Source organism: Ovis canadensis, chromosome 19, assembly GCF_042477335.2.
Source record: "Ovis canadensis isolate MfBH-ARS-UI-01 breed Bighorn chromosome 19, ARS-UI_OviCan_v2, whole genome shotgun sequence".
NCBI lineage: Eukaryota > Metazoa > Chordata > Mammalia > Artiodactyla > Bovidae > Ovis > Ovis canadensis.
In genome coordinates, this window is record NC_091263.1 from 19,140,932 (window position 1) to 19,165,346 (window position 24,415).

The 24,415-nt window shown below is 39.5% G+C and overlaps 1 protein-coding gene across 17 annotated transcripts in view; it reads left to right on the top strand.

Moving 5' to 3' along the window:
• Positions 1–24,415, top strand: part of RBMS3 (RNA binding motif single stranded interacting protein 3) — an 811,389-nt gene that overhangs the window by 715,277 nt on the left and 71,697 nt on the right. For all 17 annotated transcript variants that reach the window (XM_069561193.1, XM_069561198.1, XM_069561203.1 and 14 more), the window contains one exon: positions 22,750–22,860. In XM_069561193.1, coding sequence (XP_069417294.1) covers positions 22,750–22,860 — 111 coding nt within the window. The remainder of the gene's footprint in view (positions 1–22,749; positions 22,861–24,415) is intronic.

A 24,415-nucleotide genomic window follows, 5' to 3' on the forward strand; every position in this document is an offset into this window, starting at 1 on the left:
AATGTATCCCCAGCACTTTATGATTCTGATTTTGTCTGTTCAGCAAGGCTGTCGTTAGTTGTAATCACCCTTCCTTATGAAGTTAAATAGAAAGTACCACATAAATCAGAAATGGTTCAGTCATTTGCTCACGTCCACTTGTATTGCACACAGCCAGGCATAGGATGAGAAATATTCTGGCTGACACAATTTCTTCCTACAACTGTCCAAGGAAATGAAATAAATCGATTTCTTAGCAGAGTAAAAATTACATAAGAAGGAAAGTCCTGCTTTTACATATATCCCTTTACTCTCTGATCTTTTTCTTTGTCTCCATTTACTTTTGATCTGATACAGTTTAAATTCATCAGACAATTACTAAATCTCACCACACACAAGGTATATTTTCTCTTAAGTTTAATAAACTCCAATAATTATCCATTAGTGAGCATATATGCTTTCTTTTTTTTCATTTTAAATAATTGAACTTCCTCAAAAATTGTGACTTTTGAACCTGATATTCCTTGTATTGCTTTCTTTGCAAACTTGTTTATTGGTTGCTCAGGATAAGCAGTCTTGATTCCAAGATTGATTGATTTCTTGATTCCAAGATTGGAATCAAGATTGCCTGGAGAAATATCAATAACCTCAGATATGCAGATGACACCTGCCTTTTGGCAGAAAGCAAAGAGGAACTAAAGAGCCTCTTGATGAAAGTGAAAGAAGAGAGTGAAAAAGCTGGCTTAAAAGTCAACATTCAAAAGAGGAAGATCATGGCATCCCCCATCACTTGATGGCAAATTGATGGGGAAGCAATGGAAACAGTGAGAGACTATTTTCTTGGGCTCCAAAATAACTGCAGATGGTGACTGCAGCCATGACATTGAAAGACACTTGCTCCTTGGAAGAAAAGCTATGACAAACCTAGACAGCATATTAAAAAACAGAGATATCACTTTGCCAACAAATGTCCATGTAGTCAAAGCTATGGTTTTTTCCAGTAGTCATGTATGAATGTGAGAGTTGGACCATAAAGAAGGCTGAGTGCCAAAGAATTGATGCTTTTGAACTGTAGTGTTGGAAAAGAATTGGACATGACTGAGCAAGTGAACAACACAATAACAGGATAAGCATGTTTTATCTTAAAGTGGGCTTTGAATGGTCACATACCTAACTAAAATTGTGATAGAATACTACAAGTGTAAATCAATCAAAAACAAGTGGGTTATATTTCCCTGAAAATATTGTACATTTGAAAATTAAGGAGATTCCTTCGGGGAAGAAAATATGTTTTAAATTTTATTAATCTCTTGGTATTTAAGAATCCTCCATCAGAGGTTTAAGAGCTTCAAATTATAATTATCTGCAATTAACTTTTGGAATATTTCCAGTAGAATGAAGAAAACCTCTATTGCCTGTATCTTGGAAGAATAACAACAGTGAAAAAAATAGATATTCCTTATGCTTTCTTTCCTTTCATAGCACTAAAGATGCTAATTTTCTTTTAAGGCAGTAAAGTTATTGGAAAAATCAAATGAGAATCCTTTATCTATTCGTGTGTTTATTCATTCATTCAACAAACATTTATCAGATGTCTGCTGTGCTAGGCACTTGGAATGCAGACCCAAATCCAAAAGAGATTTCTTCCCTAATGGAACATGCATTCTTGCAGGAGAAAGTTAATTAAGCAACAAAGCTGCTGCTGCTGCTGCCGAGTCACTTCAGTCGTGTCCAACTCTGTGCGACCCCAGAGACGTCAGCCCACCAGGCTCCACCGTCCCTGGGACTCTCCAGGCAAGAACACTGGAGTGGGTTGCCATTTCCTTCTCCAATGCAGCAAAGTGAAAAGTGAAAGTGAAGTCGCTCAGTCGTGTCTGACTCTTTGCGACCCCATGGACTGCAGCCTACCAAGTTCCTCTGTCCATGGGATTTTCCAAGCAAGAGTATGGAGTGGGCTGCCATTTCCTTCTCCAATGCATGAAAGTGAAAAGTCAAAGTGAAGCTCAGTCATGTCCTACTCTTTGTGACCGCATGGACTGCAGCCTACCAGGCTCCTTGGCAACCTCTTAAGTAGTCTTCTCCAACACCACATTTCAAAAGCATCAGTTCTTTCGGTGCTCAGCCTTCTTTATGGTCCAACTCTCACATCCATCCAGTTTTTGATAAAATTATCAACAAGGTATATTTTGTTTTTGGGAATCTCAGCCATTTATTTCAACACCCCCTCACAACCCCACCATAATACCCTTTCCTCAAGACACTTCAATATTTGAAAAGCTGATTCTTTCTCTCTTTCACTTTTTTTTATTTAAGCAATATTTGTAAAGAACTGACTATGTGCCAGAAACGGTTTGCTGTTTGAGGTTCACGTCTACAATGCATGGTGAACAATGTAGTCCCTGCCTCCATGAAACTTAGGGTGTGTCAGGGAAGGAACAGTAATCAAATGAGTGTCTTAAAGGAACATTAAAATAAGCCAGCCATGAATTCTGTTAAAGATTTGCGAGATTATGGTTGTGCCTATCAGTGAGCCCTGACTTCCTGTGTGTGTGTGTGTGTCTATGTGTCTGGTGGAAGCCAAGAGAGGGATCATGAGAAACAGAACATAGCCTTTCGGGCCAACTACCCTATTTAATAGAGTGTCTATTTAATGCAGTGTATACTCCTCCCCCAGAGAAGGCAATGGCACCCCACTCCAGTACTCTTGCCTGGAAAATCCCAGGGATGGAAGAGCCTGGTGGGCTGCAATCCATGGGGTCACGAAGAGTCAGACACGACTGAGCGACTTCATTTTCACTTTTCACTTTCCTGCATTGGAGAAGGAAATGGCAACCCACTCCAGTGTTCTTGCCTGGAGAATCCCAGGGATGGGGGAGCCCGGTGGGCTGCCGTCTCCGGGGTCGCACAGAGTTGGACACAACTGAAGCGACTTAGCAGCAGCAGCAGCATACTCCTCCCCAAGCCTCTTCTGAATAAATTGATTTGGCTGTCAGTATCTTAGTGCGGATGAGGTTATCAGTAGTCTCGGGCATGTGTGTTTCCTTCTATGACTACAGAAATGAAAAGTTTAACTCCTTAGAGAATTCAAGGCATCAGCAAGCATTGGTCCTTGAATTTAGAATTTCCAATCTGGGGAATAATGTCAAGTTCCCACAGAAGTCCTTTGCTCTGTCTTTGCATGAAATTGTTTTACAATACTATTTATTATAACAACATATAAGCCTGAGTATTATAGAATAATGTTTTTATGCATGAGGGAGGTGAGGCTCAGAAGGTTAATTGACTTTTCTAATGTTACACAAGTTGCTGGCACAGCTGTTTCAATCCAGTTAACATCAATTGTTTCATTACATCTGGCTTGATTCTTCATTACATTTTTGTATTTCAAGCTACATAATTTAACCCAAAGTAAATCAAGTTGACAGATTAATCAAAACATTATGATTGGGTCCTTCTCTATATATATTACAAAATATTAGTTATTATGTCCATTAATGCCAAGTAGATTAGCATAAGTGGAAAATTTAGAATCTTTCAGTGGTCCCATCAGACAAGGCAATGGCAGCCCACTCCAGTACTCTTATCACAGTGGTCCCATCTTTACATTAAGAATTAAATTTAGTTGAAAACTTTCATTTTGACAGACACCCTTATCCAAATTCATAGTATCATTATGTAGTTATTTTTTTCTCAGAATTATACAATGCTAGATCATACATCTGAGGTAAGTTTACCTTAATTTTAGTCTGTATAATCATTGGAAATGGCTCATATTAATATTATAAATATAGTATATTCCTCAACTTATCAATTTAAATTCACTTTTTGCACTTTAAAAGAGGTGAATTAGATAAAGCACATAATAGACAAAATTTTATAAAAGCAAAATACCAAAAAATATATTACTGCATTTTCTTTAAGCCTCTATTAACTAGATCACTGTCTGAAACTATATGCTAAAATTCTTTACAATTTTTCCACACCTAAGATAGTTTATTACTGAAGCACCGTAAGTAACTTGAGAATTGTGTAATAATTTTTATTTAATTTTGTTTTGAAGACTGGATGCTTACTTTTTTCAAAACCCCACATATTAATTCAAAAAGATCAAGGAGTTCTGAGTGTTAGTGTCCTTTTCATAAGGCACAATTAGTAAATCATTAAACATAAAACCAAAAAGAAAATCCTTTTTTCTTCCTGTCTTTTCATATAAGCTCACCATTTTTTTTCCCTTTTGAGCACACTGCATGGTTTATGGGATCTTAGTTCCCTGACTAGGGATCAAACCTGTGCCCCCTGCAGTGAAATGGCAGAGTCCTAACCACTGGGCCATCAGGGAAGTCCCTCATATATATATTTTTTAATGAGAAAAATAATTATTAATAAACATGGACTATTTCCTATTGTTTTTTAACTTTTTTTTTTCCTAACTCATTTTTAAAACAACTTAGAAGGTTTTGCTAAAAAAAAATCCTGCATTCATGTAATGACACTGAGAATAATTTGCCAGACACAAACATTTTAAAACTATGGAAGCAAATTTAGGGAGTTTCACTGACATTTTTCTGACTCACTGCAGATTAAAGACAAAGATGGGTACCAGCCCACTCCTTTGGGGAGAGAAAATCAGTATTGGGTTTGCAAGAAGATAGCAGTCTCTTCCAGGAAGTCAGGGATAGGTGCAATAAAGGGCCAGAAGAAAACAAACTTTTCTCAAACAGGGAAAAAGGAAGCAAGGTTTCATGGGGAAGGTGGAAGATGCAGCTCTCACAGCTGCAGAACCTCTAATTCAGTTCATTCATATAAACTATCACAGGAGTATATGAGTATATATGCCCTCCTACACAAGTATAACCCCTGCCAGCAGGTTGGTGGCATCAATGATTTCTACAGGTACAGGTTCCACTTGTAATTTTTCTCAACTGTTCCCCCTACATTCATTGTAATTCCCTATCTCTTAGTTATTATGATCACAATACGCAGACTTGGGATGTAATTTTATCTTAACACTGTGGTTGCCTCCATGGAGCAGGCTTATGGGATCCATCCCAGAACAGATTCAGAGCCCAGCAATTCTACAGAGCTGCAGGTATTTTAGAAAACTCCATGCAGGCCCAGCTGCGCAGGGCCAAGTTGCCACCTGAGACGGCTGCACAGGCTTCTCTTCAGCTCTGTGGTTCATCAGCTTATCTGAAACTGTATTTATGAGCTTTGTCCTCACATTTTTCACCCTTTGACCTCCTTGAGTCTCCTACTGATAGAATCTAAGAAAAGACTGTAGACTAATTTGATTTGGTATGATTTTAGACTGTTTGGCCTAGCACACCTCAGAAAGCTTGATTCTTTCATTATTGACTTAAGGAAAAAATCCTCTATAGAAAATGTCCCACTCTGGAGGTCTGATTCATGAATTAGATCATGCATAGCAGTGATACGAAGCAAGATTTTTATTGACCTGCTAAAAATTAGCCATATAGGTTAAAAATCAAACCAGACCCCCCAAAAGTAAATAAGACCAAAAGAAAAAAAAGAGAGAGAGAGAGAGAGAAAGAAGGAAACAAACTCGAACGTCATTAGCTCTTTGCTGGGAAGTCTGGCATCTGAAATGCATCAGCTCATCTCTTACTCTCCTCTGTGCAGAGGCGCACTTTTACTTGGGCTTTTGAATTATTATGATATGAGTAAATTAGCAAAAAAGATGACTGGTCTTCTCAGCTTAGGTATTAAAAGAACGCCACATTAAGCATTGCATTTTGCTGTTGTTTTCAAAAAGAATGGTGAGTTAAAACAGTTCTCTTCTGAGATTCTTGCAGACTAGCTTCATCCCCAAAATATCTTTAGTAAAATATCATTTTACCCATCTCAGTCCACAATAGAGCCCTACCACACAGTATATGGTAAAATCATTTCTTCTTACCTGGATACATTCTTGGAATACAGTTTTTAACTTTTATCCTTGATTTCCTGAGTCATAAAGTCCCAAAACGAATATTTTGACAGAGAAATGGTTGTTTTAAAGACCACAGAAACTATTATGAACCAATGAATTTGATGATTTTTCATTATTTGAAGTTTGTATGTTGTGCAGAAATAAGTTTTTAAAAATTATTAACTTATACCTAGACCACTTGATATTGATATTTGTTAGGCCCATCCTATGTGAACACAATGGAATTATAAGTACATGTATATACAATTTTATAAAATGCCTGCCATAGTCAGAATAAGTAGCAACACAGCATACATGGGGGGCACCACACTTGCTATCCCATCCCATGCAAACACTAAAAAGCTATTAACTGAATGGTTGTTTCTGGGGTGCAGGCAAAGTTCTTAGGAGGAATGACACAATACAATATATAATATTACCAGTCAATTAACAAGTGGATTGACAACTGATGTTAGTGAAAGAGCTAAGTAAGCTATGACTGACAACAGAAAGGAACGCATCCATATTTACCATCAGCTCGCCTTCAGGGATGAGCCATCCATCCCAAGAAACCTCTGCCTATAATGGCATTTTTGATCCTGATGATTAATATAAACATTGAGTTATTTTTAGGCACGACCTACTGTGTGTCCAGTCTATAATTTCTGTCTTATTCTTCAGAGCTGTTTCCTTCTTACATGCTGTTCTTCAGCCTGGCACTGGGTAATCTCAGGCTGTTCCCTGGGGACCCATGGCCTCCTCCTGTAAGCAAACCTCCAGGCTTGTTCAACCTGGGTGGCACCTTAGCTTATAGGGGAGACACATGTCCTGGGCCTCACCTGTGACCCCAGGACTTGAGTGTTAGCAGTCAGCCAGCCAACATTACAGGCAGACTGAAGACCGAAATTGACATGGTGTGAAATTGACATGGTATCACCAGTGACACTCACCTCTCTGGGAAACTGTAATGTCCTTGATCGCTTTGTCTGCATCACCTTTTTGAAACTTGTTCTCCTTATATGTTATTAAAGTTATTTAGCTACTCGACTCAAAGTTTTTTCAAGGCAAGATACAGTACTCTGTAAGTATTAGTGGATGAATCACTTAATTAATGTTCTTGTTGCTAAACTCTAAATATCACCAAAATATCTTCTAAAAAGTTATTAAGACTCTAACACTGCAGACACTTTGGCATATATAATATAATTTAGGGAGCCCCCTCAACATCAGGAAGTGATGTGATTCTTACACTAGAAATGTTGCTTCATTGATTTCAAGCAAGCTAAGACAGACATCTTCTTATGCATAGTAATTTTTGTTCCTAAAATATATTCTAATATCAGGGTGTAACTCTGACACAGAGCAGTTCAAGTTCATTGTGTATTCACTGAAGAAATGTTTTAGTCTTTTCACAGTATTTCAAAGACTTGGATGGGTTGGGGTATAAACATGTCCTTGTGGGAACTTTATACAATCAAAGAAAAGGAATGGTTGACTGATATGTACCCAGGCTAATTGAAGTGGTTCTGAGTCAACCAGATGTTTTCAGCTGAATCATGGCCGCAGATGCTGTTACTTCATTTTTCCTTAATCTGGGGATTACCCCAATTGGCTCACTCGGTGACATTTGAGTGTCTCCAATAAGCTTGCCTCTCTTTTGTTACATGCCTTGTAAAGGGCTCTTGTCTGGGGCTGGCCTATCTCCTGCCCTGGAAATGTTTTGAAGGAAGTTATCAGGGCTCTTTGTTTTTCCTGCTCTTGGATGTGGTCTTCGGTGAGGTCAGAAGAACAGAATGAGTGTTGCCACAGACAACACTGGGGCTATTTCCACAGCTGGGTGCAGAGAGAGGGGGTGGGTGGGCAGACCCTCGCAGATGAGTTAGCATGTGGAGGTGGGTGATAGAAAACATCTGTCCTGACGGGAATGAGCAAAAACAAGGTCCCTTTGAAGATTGCCTTTGAATGATGAGGTGGGGGCGCTGCCTCCGTAATGGGAATGAAGGATCACGTTGTTGGCAGGCAGATGGCTTTGGGGCTGCTCTTGCGTGAAATAAAGCAAAAGTATATGTTGAAAACTCCTGAGTAGTCAAATTGCCTGATTTTGCTGAACATTTGTTTCCCCGCCTATTGCCCATCTAACCTACAAGAAAAGGAAGGCGTGCCAACAGACCAAGGCGGAAGTAAATCCAGGAGGAAAAACTGGTTCTCAGTATTTTCTCTTGAATAAGTTTAATACAATAGTATAATTTTAGCTGGGGGTCAAAAAGTCAGAGCATTCTTGCAGTAAGTTTGGGTGAGTGAGTGAGTGAAGTCGCTCAGTCATGTCCGACTCTTTGTGACCCCATGGACTGTAGCCCACCAGGCTCCTCCATCCATGGAATTTTCTAGGCAAGAGTACTGGAATGGGTTGCCATTTCCTTCTCCAATAAGCAATAAGTTTACTTTAATGTATTTGCAGTCCCATGTTATCTTTTACAGAAGTTTCGAAAAGTAATACAAAGATGGTATATCAGTAAGGCTCTCAGATGATAAACATGTCAAAATTTGAATACCAGTTAGTAGATATAAAGTCATATTTATTTTCCTTCAGGGAACAGTCGAAAATAATAAAACCAAAACCTTGGTGAACTATTTTTAAAAGAATGATACGGGTTTATTTTCTCACCCTATGTTCATAAATAATTAAGCACAATTAAATTAACATGTTTTTATTTCCTAGACAAAGATGCTGTACAAAGAAAAATCTTGACTATAAATTAGTCTGATAACAAATAAATGCTGACAATTAGCAGATAATAAATTTCTAGAGCACTCATTACATGACCCAGCGGGGTGCTACTGCCATTAACTCCCAAAACCACATAGCCCCAAACCTTGCCTCTGCCCCCCAAAACCATGTAGCCCCAAACCTTGCCTCTGCCCACCAAAACCATGTAGCCCCAAACCTTGCCTCTGCCCCGGCTGACTGCAAAACGGATGCCACACGCCCTATCCACGTCTCAATTGGAATCGTCTTCAAAATCTAAGTCCTGGGACACAGGCCAAAACTTGAAATGTTCTTCTGTAACTGGACCTGCTCTGTTGTGCGCCTGTTATCAGCATGAACACATCCCAGCCACGCTGCAGGCTCCAAGAGAATGAGAAACTGGTATGTCCAACCCAGACCTGGAGCCCTGCATCCGGCCAGCTCACGGCCACCCCATGGGGCCTTGACAATGAATGATATGTTTAAGTCACTGAGTTTTAGAGTGGTCTGTTGTATAGAGCTGTAAAAGGGACATTTATTGGCCCTTCTCTGGTGGTCCAGTGGTTAAGAGTTCTAACGCATAGGATGCAGATTCAGCCCCTGGTTGGGGAACTGAGATCCCACACGTTGTTGGGCACCTAGACCATGCACACAACTAGAGAGAAGCCAGCCTAATGCAACCAAGACCCAACACAGTAAATAAATAAACATATTTTAAAGATCTAAGTCCTTCACTAGTGCTTGTGGCTAACTCAAGTCATATATTTACATCTTAGAGTAAGGGAGCCTAGTAGAAAATGTAGGGGTTTTCATCTTTTTTTTTTTTTAAATCCTAAATTGAAAAGGCAGGATTCACTTTGGGGGAAACTAATATTAATAATATGCTGACAGAGTATTAGAAAACAAATGTCTCCAGGACTTCACTGGTGGTCCAGTGGTTAAAATCCCACCTGTCAATGCAAAGGACATGGGTTCAATCCCTGGTCCGGGAACGAAGATCCCACATGGGCTGCAGGGCAGCTCAGCCAGTGAGCAAAACTCCTGAAGCCTGCATGCTCTGGAGCCGGAGCTTCACAGGACAAGCTGCTGCACTGAGGAGCCTGCGCAGCGCCCCTGAGGAGCAGCCCCTGCCCCCTGCAACTGGAGAAAGCCTGCATGCAGCATGAAGACCCCGCACAGCCAAACACAAGCAAATAGTGACTAAGGAAAACATCTCCAGTCACAACTGACTGAGGCCCCACAGCAAGCAGTTGGATTACTCTAGTGAGAGATAACAGAGCTCGCAGCAGTGAACAGCAGAGAGAGTCGGGAGACGTTCATGATACAGGAGTGACAAGACTTGATGGTGGGGCTGTTACGTGTGATGGAGGAGAAGGCAAGGATTGCTTTGACTTTTCCATACTAACCCAAGAGTCCAACAGAGGGGAGAGACCGTGCTCTGAAGATAGAAAGAGAAAGAAAATCTTCACAATGGAACATGGTAGTTTTGAGCTGCCTGAGATTCTAGGTTCAATGAGCAGATGGAAATTTGGGTTAACAGCTCAGGGAAAAAAGGCCAAGACAACAAAGAATTTTAAGAACTTTCATTTTAAAACTACCTTTAGCACTTCTGACTAATTCCACAAGGGCCTAGCAAGTAGTAATATCTTTTTGAATTTTACTTCTAACACCCAACACCTTGTATGTAGTTGTGGTGTGTACATAGATGCGGACTCTCAATTTTTCTCAAGGCATTTGGCATCTCATCCAACACTTGCCTGCAATGGCCATTTCAAAGTCATCGATGGACAAGATATTATTTGGAGAGAAATGGAGGTTTCAGTTTGAGGGCTGCCATGAAAATATGTCATAAGAAAAGAAAGGACATTTTTCTTGGAAAGGAGATTTTTATGGAGGAAGTCAGAAACCCTCCGGAGACTATTGAAGAACTAAACTAAATGTTACTGGCTGTTTGTGGTTATAAAATATTTGCAGGAGGTATATTCACATTACAAGTGTTGAAGCTGCACAATCCTCAAATAGGAGCCAAAAAAGGAATTAACAAAACAATGAAGAAACGGAAGAAGAATCTCTTTATAAGCAATGTGAGAGGATAATTACTCAACCAGAGCCATGGCAGATATATTAAAAAAAAAAAAAAATCAAAGTCTCTCACACTTGACCCTGAATATGACTTACCTGGAAACCTTATTGAACTTCAGATTCTGATTCAGTGGGCCTGGGGCTAGACCGGACATGCTACATTAAGATTCCAGATGATGCTATCTGGGCCTGGGCCACACTGTGAAGAACAAGATCCCAGAGAGGCTAAGACAATTCCATTAAATAAAGAAAAAAGCCACACTTACTGATGTAGTATTCCTATTTAGGGGAAATGGCAATAAAATGTAAGTATAATTAAATTTCTAACAAAAATTCTACAAATAAAATAGAACACTGAAGAACAGAAACATAAAGTTGGTTTTCATCTCATCTATTGGACAACTTGATGTACATTAATTAACATCACATACACCTCAGAATATATCTTGCTTGGATCTAACATGTAACTTTTTTTTTAACTTAGGATCTGGCCATTCCACCAGGATGTATTTTATATCAGTGTAGGTTATAAAACAGTTCATCTATAGGGTATATACGGAGTTTGAGGCATGTCAGTGGCAATAGCACTGATAGAAAGCGAATTCATTTTCAAATAGGGTCATGGCCTCATACCTCTATCTTAGGTCTCGTTGAGTTGGCAGCTTTAACCAGGCAAATTCCTAGAAAAGTCTTAAAGGAGAAAACACAAGCTCAGAAATATCCTCCAAGAAACCACAAGATAAAGTGCATTTTGTAACAAATTGCAGAACAAGGAATAGCAGGCTTTCTTAATAACAGCCAGAATCAAGGGGCTTTGTGACATTTTTCAGTAATTTATGCTACAAACATTGGCCATGATAGGGTAACAGACAGTTTTGCTTCTTGATCACCCCCATGGTTTAAGAAATTATTTCCCAGGCCCCTTCACCAACAGGCTCCTGCAAGGCCTTGGAAATGATTTGCAAGCAAGGTTTTCCAGCATACTTGTCAGCAAAGAGAAGTTTTTAATGAGAAGTTTTATGACAGCTCACAATCCAGAGCGCTAGTTAAAGTAAGACAAACATTTTACCAGACAAAAGATGCTGCCCATAAATATTCAGACCGCCGCTGGGAATCCTACTTGTCTTATCGTTTGGAAGAAGACTGGCCCAGAATCGTGCTTCTGATATGCATTTTAAACTTTCTGTATGTTGAGAATCTACCTGGAGGTATACGAAGTGATGGCTGTATGAGTGAATAATGCATTTCTTCTCCTTAACATAGCAAGGTTTGATAAGAATCTTAGGCAGATATATGGCTATTAAAGTTGTGTGTGTCATGGGAAGGCCCTCATTGTTTTTTTAAAAAAGCGTATACTGTGATATATAAAGGAAATTTTGCAGCATTTGATTGGGTCCTTTGTACTTGTTACATAAAATGGGAATTGTGCATTGGATCCAATTTGAGAGTTTCTTGGGTGAAGTGAGGCCCTTAGAATTAAAAACCCAGAAATTCTCTTGGTAAATGGCAACATTGTCCAGCTGACAGTGGTCAGACATGGGCATTTTTAAAGGAAAGCAGAGCAATTGAATGACTGGATATTTAAGACCATCCTGCTGTCCAATCAAGACAGTGCTTTTGTGATTTCAACTGAATCCTCTTGTCTAGTGAGAACATAGAGTTGCTGTAACATTTTTAAAGTCCTGGCAGTCCTGGCAGATGTGTTAAGTGCTCTTCACGCATTTACACTTTCAGCACCGTTCTGACCCATTTCATGACAGACGCCATGCTAGGCTCTAAAACCTCTAGAAAATAAAAAAGTATCATGAATTGCACAATGAACTTAGAATTCAGGGGAATAATAAGTATAATCAAAATCAGGTGTTTGCCAAAACTGGGAGACAAGAGAGGAGCAAATACTCAACAATCAGGGTCAGACACAGGAGGTTTTCCATAAAATGCAGCATTTGATGAGAATGTCAGCGCACACGTGCAATCCTGCTGTGGATGCCCAGGCAAAGGCACCAAGAACGGGACAGCAAGCTGGATCAGAGAAAGCTGAGTAATTCAGTGCGATGCAGAAGAGGCTTCGTGTGGATGGTCTTCGGGAGTTAGACTGGAAATGTAAATTGAAAACCATGGGATCTTAATAGAGCATGTGTACCATGCTCACAGGGCCATCTTGGATCAATCTGCAGGGGCCTTCTTTTGGAGATAAAATGTGGAAATGAGAAGGAAGGCACAACCACAGGGGTGACCATCCTGCTCATTCAGTATGGATGAGACAAGCTGGAATGGAAACTATTTTGATTTTATCATTGAATCATCCTATCCCCCTTCTGTAGCCACCCTGGTAGCTCAGCGGTAAAGAATCCACCTGCAATGCAGAAGACAGGGTTTGATCCCTGGGTCAGGAAGACTCCTGGAGGAGGGCACGAGGGCATGGCAACCCACTCCAGTATTCTTGTCTGGGAAATCCCAGGGACAGAGAAGCCTGACAGGCTACAGTGCATGGGGTCGCAAAGAGTCAGACATGACTTAGCGATGATAAAACAATTACCTTATACTTTCCAACATAACTTACAGCAGCCATGGCTTATCAGTGCCCGTGTCCTAAACATGTGACATTTCTGCTATAAGACAATATTTTTCAAGTTGCTAACTCAGCTGGAAACATGCAATCTAGGCGGCATACTTTGGTAGAGAAGATTGAGTTTCCTTGTTGTCTTCTCTTGAAACAAAAATTAAAGGAAATTGGCTCTATTCATCTTGAAAGTGATATGTGTATTTGAGTTTTTTTTCTTTAAGGTGGGAAGATGGTTGGGAGCTGTTCACTATATTGATAATGTAATTTCCTGCTATGTAATATATATATAACAAGTAGATATCAGGAGTTTTGTTGCTTTGTAGGCAAGATGGTGAAATATAATGTGATTAACCCATTCATTTGATCAGTGCCATAGCTTAGTGGTCCTTATTTTTATATTTCTCAAATCTCTTTTTGTTTCATTTATTTCTTAATACTTTGGAGCCTTTTGCAAAATTTCGCTGCTTATCTATCTTCTTTTTTTATTGAAGTATAATTGATTGACAATGTTGTGTTAATTTCTGCTGTAGAGCAAAGTGATTCAGTTACACACATATATATTTTTTAAATAGTCTTTTATATTATGGTTTATCATAGGATACAGAATATGGTTCTCTGTGCTATGCAGTGGGACCTTGTTGTTTATCCATTCCATGTACATATCCAACTTACAAATCTCTTAAAACCGATTTTGGAACTATACAGTAGACCTGGGTACTGGAAGGTGTATACACAGGGGCCCTGCAAATGAAGATGAAGGCCTTAGGTTGCACAACTCGTTCTCCCACACAGATATTGTGATTCCGTCCCATTATCTACCCAACACCACATGGGATTTTATGGTGCTTATGTTTGTGCGGTGGATCCCCTCGCTGAGAACTAAACTTTGATCACATGGTTGGAGGGGGTGTGATGAACACAAATTCACTTCCAAGCTGCTGAAGCTTAAAACCCTCCGAGGAGGTTCTAGGATTTTTCTGTGTACACTTAATATTTCCACTGGCCCAGCAACTGTAATCTCTCTAAGTAGAAATATGAAAAGAATATAGTAGCCCACCTGCATGACAAAACTCCTTTTATAGTTTTAACCAGGTATAGGAGTCTAATGGTAAAACAATGACTTTCTAACTAACTAACTAACTAATGTTTCTTTACTAACGTTCAGTCAACAAAACCATTTGACCCTGGGCCCCAGGGTCTTCAGAATGTCAGCTCTCCCTCAATACTGTAATGTACTTAAAAGCCATTGTGCTTGATTAGAATTCTAATGAAGTTTGTTAAAAACATCAGAAACCTGCTAAACAGATTTCTTCAGTTTTAAAAACAGCACTTTGAAGGACTCAAAAAAAAAGCATGGCTGAGAATACTACTATCTACATACCTGCTTTGGTAAGAAATATTTCTATGCGACATATTTAAATACTCATTCAAAATGACACTATTGTAGAAATAGTCACTTAACCAATAGTCACAGTATGTAATTAGGATCTTTGAAAGGGGCCTCCATGATTAGAATGAATTTGGCTATAGTGACCTTTTGGAGTAGAATTGCTTCACAGTGTTATGTTAACTTATGCCGTATGGCACAGTGAATCAGCCGCGTGCATACATACGTCTCCTCCCTCTTGAGCCTCCCCCGGCCGCCCAGCGTGGCCCCCTCTCGGCCGGGCAGAGCGCTGCGCTGAGCGCCCTGTGCCGGGAAGCAGCTCCCACCGCTCTCTGCTTGCACGCGTGGCCGGGCCGCCCTCTCAGTGCGTCCCTCCTGCGTCCTCAGGCCCATGCTCTACGTCTGCACCTCCGTCCTGGCTCCTCAAATAGGCTCATCAATATCATCTTTCTGGATTCCATATAATGTATTAATACACGATATTGCTTTTTCTCTTTCTGACTTATTTCACTCTGTATGACAGGCTCTAGGTTCATCCACATCACTACAGCTGACTCAATTTAGTTCCTTTTTATGGCTGGGTAATATTCTATTGTATTAATATATATGTACCACTACTTCTTCATCTGCTGATGGACATCCAGGTTTCTTTCACTTCCGAGCTACTGTAAATAGTGCTACAATGAAAATCGAAGTACATATGTCTTTGTGACCTTTAATATTGCATATTTTAATAAAACATTTCTAATGAATGGCAACTGAATCAAAAAATAACATGGAATTAATATTTATAAGGCTGTAAGGGAAAAAAACTATTTTCATAGTTAATAGACATACTTTCTTTAGGTAAACAATGTACAAAACTCTTCTAAATTTACTTTGTAACAATGGAAATCACCCTACTTCTAAACATGTTACCCCAAGCCCACAAGTATGCAATCTCAGGTAGCAGTTCAAATGTACCAATCAAATCTAATTTGTCTAAATTTAGAAAAAAGAAACCTAGTTCTAATTAGCTGTGTTTCCAAAATGAATAGGAATATAAATTTAAACTCAAAAATAACCATATAGACACTATAAAGTTACATAATATAAAGTCCAATAATAGTTCTACTTCTTTTATTGATAAATCATAGAATTTGGGCAATTGATTTAAATGTCAAATTAGGATTAGGGTTAGGATTTAAGAAACTGGTTTATATCATAATCTCAGTATACAATCTAAGAGTTGCTGTTTAATCTCAGTGTACAATCTAAGAGTTGCTGTTTAATCTCAGTGTACAATCTAAGAGTTGCTGTTTAATCTCAGTGTATAATCTAAGAGTTGCTGTTTAATCTCAGTGTATAATCTAAGAGTTGCTGTTTAATCTCAGTGTACAATCTAAGAGTTGCTGTTTAATCTCAGTGTATAATCTAAGAGCCGCTGTTTAATCTCAGTGTATAATCTAAGAGCTGCTGTTAGTTGCAGGGAGCAGTGAGTAGATGTATATTTTGTGCCATTTTCTGACGACTGCAATTTCAAATCTTTCCCATCTTGGGTAAATGGAGCTCATGAATATCTATGTGTGTACCAGGATGCCTGAGCTCTAACACTCATGTGTTTGGCTGGATAATTCACTGTTGGGGCAAACTGTCCCATTTGCTGTAGGGTATTCAGCAACACCCGGGGCCTGTGTCAGTGGCCCCCAGTCTGACAACTAAAACTGTCTCCAGTCATTACCAAATGTCCCTTCTAGGCACTGCAGAATAGCCTCTTGGTGAGGACCACTGGTGCATGTGCAAACACAAATACTTTTTATTTTAATGATTTTCATGAGTATGCTATGGTGGCTTTAGTAGCACTTTTGACTTCAAGTGAATTTCAGATCTCATCTCTAGGGATGTAGTGACTGAATATATTAATAAACGTACATATACATGAGCAAAACCATGGTTTTGAAACTGAACCGCCCCTTGTGAGAACAAGATTTTTCTTAATCTTTGGACTACACCATTTTGACTATTAATCTCAAAGTAGCATTTCTAAGTAGCTTTTAAGCATATATTACATTCCTCATCTACACAGCTCCACAGTGCTGTAAATGGACAGCCTGAACAAGCAGATGTAATTTCAGCCTTTCAGAATGAACAGTCTAAGTTCTGAAAGTTGGTCAATGTTAGCCATTTTTAATTGTACTGACAATTTGTGGTACCAGTATATAAAATTAATTCCCAAACACTGTTTGAGTATCTACTGCATGTAATTCCTAATTGTAGGAATTACAAAAGGTGTGTATAAGCATAACCCTCACCCTCTTGGAAAGTATATTGGAAGAAGCAAGTGGAGAATAATAAAGGGAAGGAAGGGGACTTCCCTGGGGGCCCAGTGGTTAAGAATCCACCTTCAATGTAGGGAATGTGGGGGTTTGATCTTCGGTCTGGGAACTAAGATCCCACTTGCTGTGGGGCAACTAAGCTCATGTGCCACAACTACTGAGCCCACACACTTTAAATAGAGAGACCATGAGCCACCCACTATGCCTGATGCAGTCAAAAATTAAATAAATATTTTAAAAAATGAAAGGAAGGTAGGATAGGGGCTAACATGGGTTCCTCAGGGCAGCCTGGCTTCCACATGCTCCCAAATCTCTAGCATTTTTTGGAGATCATTCCAAAATACTTCGGGTGGAAGTCATATCTACCAGCTTTGCCACAGTGTTCTAGGTTTCACACACATACACACACACACACACCCACACACACACACACACACACACACACATACGTGTGTGCACACTGCCCTCTCCAAGTTGGAAACTCATCAACATATTTGAGGATGATTCTGAGGATGGGGAAATCTTTCCCAATCCTCTTTTTTTCTCTCCCCAAGCACCTTCTTAAACCCCATCAAGCGCTCCTGCAGAAAAAACAAAGCCCACACCAAAATCAACAAGTGAAAAGGTGAGACATCTCTACATATGTAACGTGGAGTGTCACACACTCATGTTGCAGGGCAATACATTTGGATAACTGTTTCCCAAGTTAAGTGAAATGCCTTTAAGCCATTTTTATTATGAAAGCATCATTGCTACTAAAATGGTATGTGTGAGCATATATCATTTTCTGTACTTGTGCTCACTCAGTCGTGTCCAACTCTTTGTGACCCCATAGATTGTAGTTCGCCAGGCTCCTCTGTCCATGGGGATTCTCCAGGCAAGAATACTGGACTGGGTTGCCATTTTCTCCTCCAGGGGATCTTCCCAACCCAGGAATCAAACCCAGGTCTCCCGCATTCAGGCTGATTCTTTACCATCTGGGCCACCAGGGAAGCCACTTCACAGGGGCTAAAAAAAAGTCTGGTATACACAAACCCCACTAGATATTTATTCTAGAAATATTGAGAACTGAGAGGCAGAAAGCACACAGATGAGAAGGAAGACAAATCACTATAAATTACCTTTTTTAAAATCGTGTTGAATGATTACTGCTAACAAGTCCTATAGTTTGGCATAAGTGACCATAGGAAAAGATCACAATACAGGCTGTAAACATTGTTTTTTGAAGGAACATAAAGATCTTTTTCATATTATTTTCCATTATGATTTAGCATGGGATATTGAATATAATCCTCTGTGCTATACAGTAAGACATTTTGTTATCCATCCTATATATACCAGTTTGGACTGAAACATTTGACCTGAGACACCTAGATTGGACAAGAGAGAAAAAGAGGATGATATTTCTTTTCCTTTTTATTCCATTTATGTTAACAAATACATTTTCTATCTTTTATTTTTACATTTCTGTGATTTCAAATTCAAGGCTCCCTAAGATTCCCAACAGAAAGGATTCAGATGTGCCCCAACACAAGACAAACTGATCAAAGAGAAGCACGTCAGGTCATCAGACTGAGGCCTGAATTATTCAGATAATCGCCCCGTTTCAGCTCATCAAAAATGCTGGCTTGACCTCTTTGCATTTTTAAACAGGATGTAATCTAATTATGACACAAAGGCTCATGCCCTGTCACAGGACTGGTTTAAAACAAATAATTGAGAAACAGCATAAATAAGACCCAAGTGTTTGTAACACTGGCTTATATAATAGCAGTTAATAGAGAGCACTTCTCAAACTTCAGGGGGCATCAGAATCATTTGGAGAGTTTTTTTAAAACACTGATTTCAATGCCTGAAGCCTAGAGATTCTAATTTAAATTCTTAATCATACTTGGAGTGGCATTGGCCCAGAATATTGGCAATCACAGGAACATTCATCCACATAATTCTCATTGTAGGCCATATCTTGGCATTAATGTAGGATTTAAACCTACATTATGTGTTCTTGATGGGAAAGAGCCTTGCTGGTATTTTTCCCAATTTGCCAATGATCCCGTATTTCCACTGGAAAATTAAAACATTGTTGAACTCTCCTAGACTTAAAATTTCTTTCAAACATTGGCAGGAGGTTAACACCACAGATGCTTTTCTGACCTCAGTTCAGATATGCTTACTCCACATCAATGATCTTTGGAAACTTTATCCAAATTCCTGTTGAAATTATTTATTTCAGAATTAGGGCAACCAGCTCCACCCTACATCTCTTTAGTGTGAGCCGCTCTGTTTTGCAGAGGAGGAGGCTAAAACAGACCAGACATTTCCGTCAGCTGTCTGGTCATTGTGCTTTTTAGTGGAATTGCAGCATGTTACAGTATTTTTCTTTGCAGCTTAAACATTGAGCAAACCCAGACATCCAGAGATGCTAAAATGGAAATTATGTTTATTTTTGCTTTGCATTTCCCAAGCAAACTCATTCAGACAGCATATCCTATACATTTGAATAAACGAAATTACCTTTAATGTGTTTGCAACATCTGTCTATGGTTTAAATGCATCTGATAGGAAGGGATTTGACAGTATATTTAATGAGGCATGATTATAGTTTTGCCTTAACAACCATAGATTTTTCATTTCCTTTTTTGTTATTTTTTCTCCCCCATTCTTTTGTATCTTACATAATACAGAAGAGATTCCATACTTGGACTGTAGTTGATGAACACAGTGGCTGGCAAACCCCACTTTTTGTTATAGATAACCAATACTTCCTACTCCCTAAGTTGTCTATCCCCAATAAAGTTACCATCAAGACAATGTGTTTCCCCAAGGAGTTCCTGTCTACTATTTCCAACTTACTCACTGCTTGTAAATATCTTCCAGCCCGCGAGACTCTTAAGAAATGTATGATCTTAATCATTTGTGGGAATGCTGAATTTCTGGAACATTTTTACTAAATCGGAACAAGACTATGAGTCCTAAATACCACACCCCCCCTCCAAGAAGCCTTAGTTTTTCGTTCATTTTATTTGCAGTAACTGGCCTGGTTAGGATTGTTTCCCTTACATTGTCTTCCACTGTGTGCCGAGCGCTGTTATTTCCAATTCTGAATGATGACACATCCCTCCCCAGCCTTCCCTTTGATTGTCAGGTTTCTGGTTTATACACAGAAGCAGCACTCTGTGGCATCTGTAACCAAATGAGTCCCTGAACACTCTTCATGAAAAGATTCTCTAAAGAGACCAGACAGTTCTTCCAAAATTAATTCCAAATGCAGGCAGTCAATCCTGCTACGCTTATCATGCACAGATTTTGATTTACCTGTCACAGACTCATCTTATCCCATTTACATATTGCCACCACCAAAAAGACACACGACTACCTCTCACGCCACTGGGGAGTGAGGTCACCCCTAGGGCATTGGGAAGAAACTATCCTGGCCAAACATAATTCAGCCCTTATCTCTGACTTATGACAAACAACTCTTTATGTGACTAAAGCAAGCCGATTAGAATTGTGGGGTCCCAGATTGTCACAGGTCAACTGTATGTCAGAACCTCTAGGGGGAGATATTCTAGAATGACCGCCTAAGTCTCAAGTTCAAGAAGAGTACTGAAGTCTTGCACCTGCTAAGGATTATGATGTTGTGAAAGTGCCACTTTTAGGTTGGAAAAAACATTTTAGGACTTATCTTAACTCTGAAATTATTCTAGAGTTTATCTTTAAGTGACTTAAGAACATCTTAGTTCTTCTTGAAGTATTTACTGATGAAAAGTGAAAGTGAAAGGGTTGCTCACTCAGTCGTGTCCAACTCTTTGCGACCCCATGGACTATAGCCTGCCAGGCTCCTCTGCCCACGAGATTCTCCAGGTAAGAATACTGCAGTGGGTTGCCATTCCCTTCTCCAGGGAATCATCCCAACCCAGGATTGAACCTGGTTCTCCTGCATTGCAGGCTGATTCTTTCTTTACTATCTGAGCCACCAGGGAATGCCAGTTACTGATAGTTTGGTACAATAAATACCTGAAATAAAGGCTAGTATGTTATTTATAAGGAAAAAATAAAGATGCTTTTGTTAAATTCAGGCAGCCGGAAGAAAAAGTGATGTGTTTGTGAATTACAACAATTAAGTAAGAGCTTGTCTCTCCTGAGAAGTATGCTGATGAATGACAGTTTCTGGAAGCATCCAGAAATTCCAACAATGCAAGTGCGTCTATTTACAAGCCACAGATTAGAAAATAACATATTTGTTTTGGCTGATTCTAGCTCAAAAGTCCAAATGTTTTGGAGAACAAACCTAGCTTGGTATATCAATCATTTAAAAATATGGTTCGATTTCTGTTTTCCTTTTCTAGTGAGGAGGAGCAGCCCATAGGAAGGCTGAGTGACAGCCTGATCCTTTACCAGCCACAGTCAGGGAGCTAGATGTGGATAATATTGTGAGAAACTGATTGTTCTGAGCCAAGGCATTTGAGGTCATGTTTGCTTGTGGGTAATTACTTTAGGTGCTGAGATCCTGTCATCCATATGAACCTGTCTGTCCTATTTTTATTTCTTCAAAATTTTTACTTATAGGGGAAAAAGTCACATAGTGAGAAAAATCAAGTTTACAGAAAAAGTGACATTCAGATCCATAATCATTTTACGACTCAGTTCAGTTCAGTCACTCAGCCGTGTCTGACTCACTGGATGTTTAAATGGGCCATTTTAGCATGAGCTTCTGCCTTTATTAACACCTTTAAAATAAAGCACTGGAAGGAATTAGATAATCTCAAAAATTCCATCCAACTCCAAGTTTTCAATTTCTTTTTAAAAAGATTGTTCCATTCTCTGTGTGTGTTAGTCGCTCAATCATGTCTGACTCTTTGCAGCCCTATGGACTGTAGCCCACCAGGTTCCTCCATCCATGGGATTCTCCAGGCAAGAATACTGCAGTGGGTTGCCATTCCCTTCTCCAGGGAATCTTCCAAACCCAGGGATCAAACCCGGGTCTCCTGCATTGCAGGCAGATTCTTTACTGTCTGAGCCACCAGGGAAGCCTAAGTTAGTCAATTAAGGCAGAATAGCAGGAGAGAGGAAATTAAGAGAAGGCAGTGTGGCCTGGCTCTGCGCTTCACAGGCCATGTGACACTTTATGTATGGACAGAAGCTTTTTAAAACGTCTATTACTTCTCGCATTGCCAACAGTTATGATGAATCAAAAAGCCCTTTCTAGATGTAGGCCCTTCCTAACACCTGATGAAACACGTGATATTTTTGCATTTAAAAAAACTTTGGCTGTGTTGCATTTGACCAGCATTGAACAGAGTTCTGTGTCTTCTGTCTTGTGTCAAAAGCACAGATAGAGAAACCAAAGTAGGTCAAAAGATGAGGAAAAGATATGGGAGATAGTAACTTTGATTTTTACAACATTACATTGATTTTAATATGTCCTTTCAAGATATCTGGGAAGCCCAGGTGGACCCGCATTATTCCCCTGGTGGAAGGTTGTATTGACGTGATCAAGCATTATCTATATAAATCATGGGTAAATGATAGAAGCTAAAAGTCTTACTCAGTATCAAGAGAAATATTTATATTCTTTTATATGTAGAGAAACACAGGATGACATGGATGGATGTAAAAGTCATATGGGGCTCAATGTAGCCTCTTCAGTAAGAAGCACAAGTGATGTTAATGCAGCTTACTGTGTTTATTAAGTTTCCCGCGTTACGAGACACGTTTTCAGATGGACACTGTGTGTGCTTGTAGGGTGCTGTGATTACGCCAACGATGGACCATCCGATGTCAATGCAGCCAGCAAACATGATGGGCCCCCTGACACAACAGATGAACCACCTTTCCTTGGGCACCGCAGGAACGGTGAGTGGCAGAGTTTGTTTCCTTTTGTTTCCTTGGATTTCATCAGTGAGAGGCAACACTTTCTGTTCTTCCCGGCAACGTCAGCAGAATGGATTCTGCATCGCTGAGGACCCCGCCTTTTATGTCCCTGTATGAATAAGCCACACTCTGCCTGCACAGTTCTGGGGCACATGTACTTATATTGACAAGGCTGAAGGGTCTACTTTGCTGCATTTAAATTTGACTTACAGAAGGTTCTAACGATGCCATGCCCCAGGTATGTCTGTTTTAGACCTTGTAACTGAATACACTGGAGCATAGCTTTCCTTTCTCAGATGTTTATGATTTGAGCTCACAGCAGTCCCAGGTTATTCCCAAGAGGGGAGCCAACATTGATTATAGCTAATACACGGGGCTTTTTATTTGCTTTCAATGTTTATAGCAACAAAATGTAATTGAGAACCTCACATAATTGATATATTTTAATCTTTCTTTCCAATATGTCTACATAGGTGATGCTGGAAAAAAAGGAATCTAATGTTCCTGATGTATTTATAGGTCAGGAAGTTTTTGAATAGCCATTATTTTTTCTTAGGGAACAAAGTATATCAAGAAATGTCCATTGCAGCCTTACCTTTGTATCAACAAGGTATTTGAAATCATTGGCAAAACTTTGTTTTTTAAAAAATCTTCTCAAAGACAGTTCCCCAAGGGGTCAAGAGGGCACAGGTCCAATGCAACATGGAATATTGCAACTTTGGTAATTATAGAAACAAGAAAAACTGTAAAACCAATCTCCCCTGTAACAGTTTTTATTTCTCATAAATGTTAATGCAGATAATTTTGTTATTTTTAAAGAAGAAGAAAAACAAGACATACCTTCTGAGTGAGACAGCTTCAATACTGTGAGACAGTCCCCTGGTCTCGTGGTCCCTCTTCATAGAGTTGAAATATTGAGCACAGGGATCTATAAGCTATTTAGCCATAAGCCTCTATTACTTTGTATGTCTCATAGTCACCACTCCTGTGATTCCCCTCAATTACACTGACATCATCTCCAAACACCCATGTACACTAGGTACATTCACTCTGTCTTGGAGATTTTACCTTAAAGCAATGGCTTGCTTACTACATAGAGATATTGACTCACAGGCTTTTGAGGATATAAGAAGCTTCTGACATGTCCACTGAGGCCTCAATAGTTTGTTCTAAGTAGGAGGAATGTCAATCTACCTAACGGAAAGCGTCCCATAGTTTCAATAAAGAAATTTAGTTGTTTGACATAAAGCACCCACCTGGAAGGCCTCCGTTGCTGAACTTATAAAAAGCAGTCACTGATACCTCATGTGTCTGAAGGCTTAGACTCAACCAGATGATTCTTTAGGTTTCTGAACCAGACTTTTAAAAGTCATGTCTATGACCACGTTTCATTCTGCAGCATGGTTCAGCTAATTTTCATTAGGGATGAAGAATTTAAAGATGCTATTTCTGTAGCTTTTAGCAATGTGTGAGTTTTTTGGTTTTTTTTTTTTAGTCACTTTGCTCATTAACAAAGCAGATCCCAGGACAGTATTGG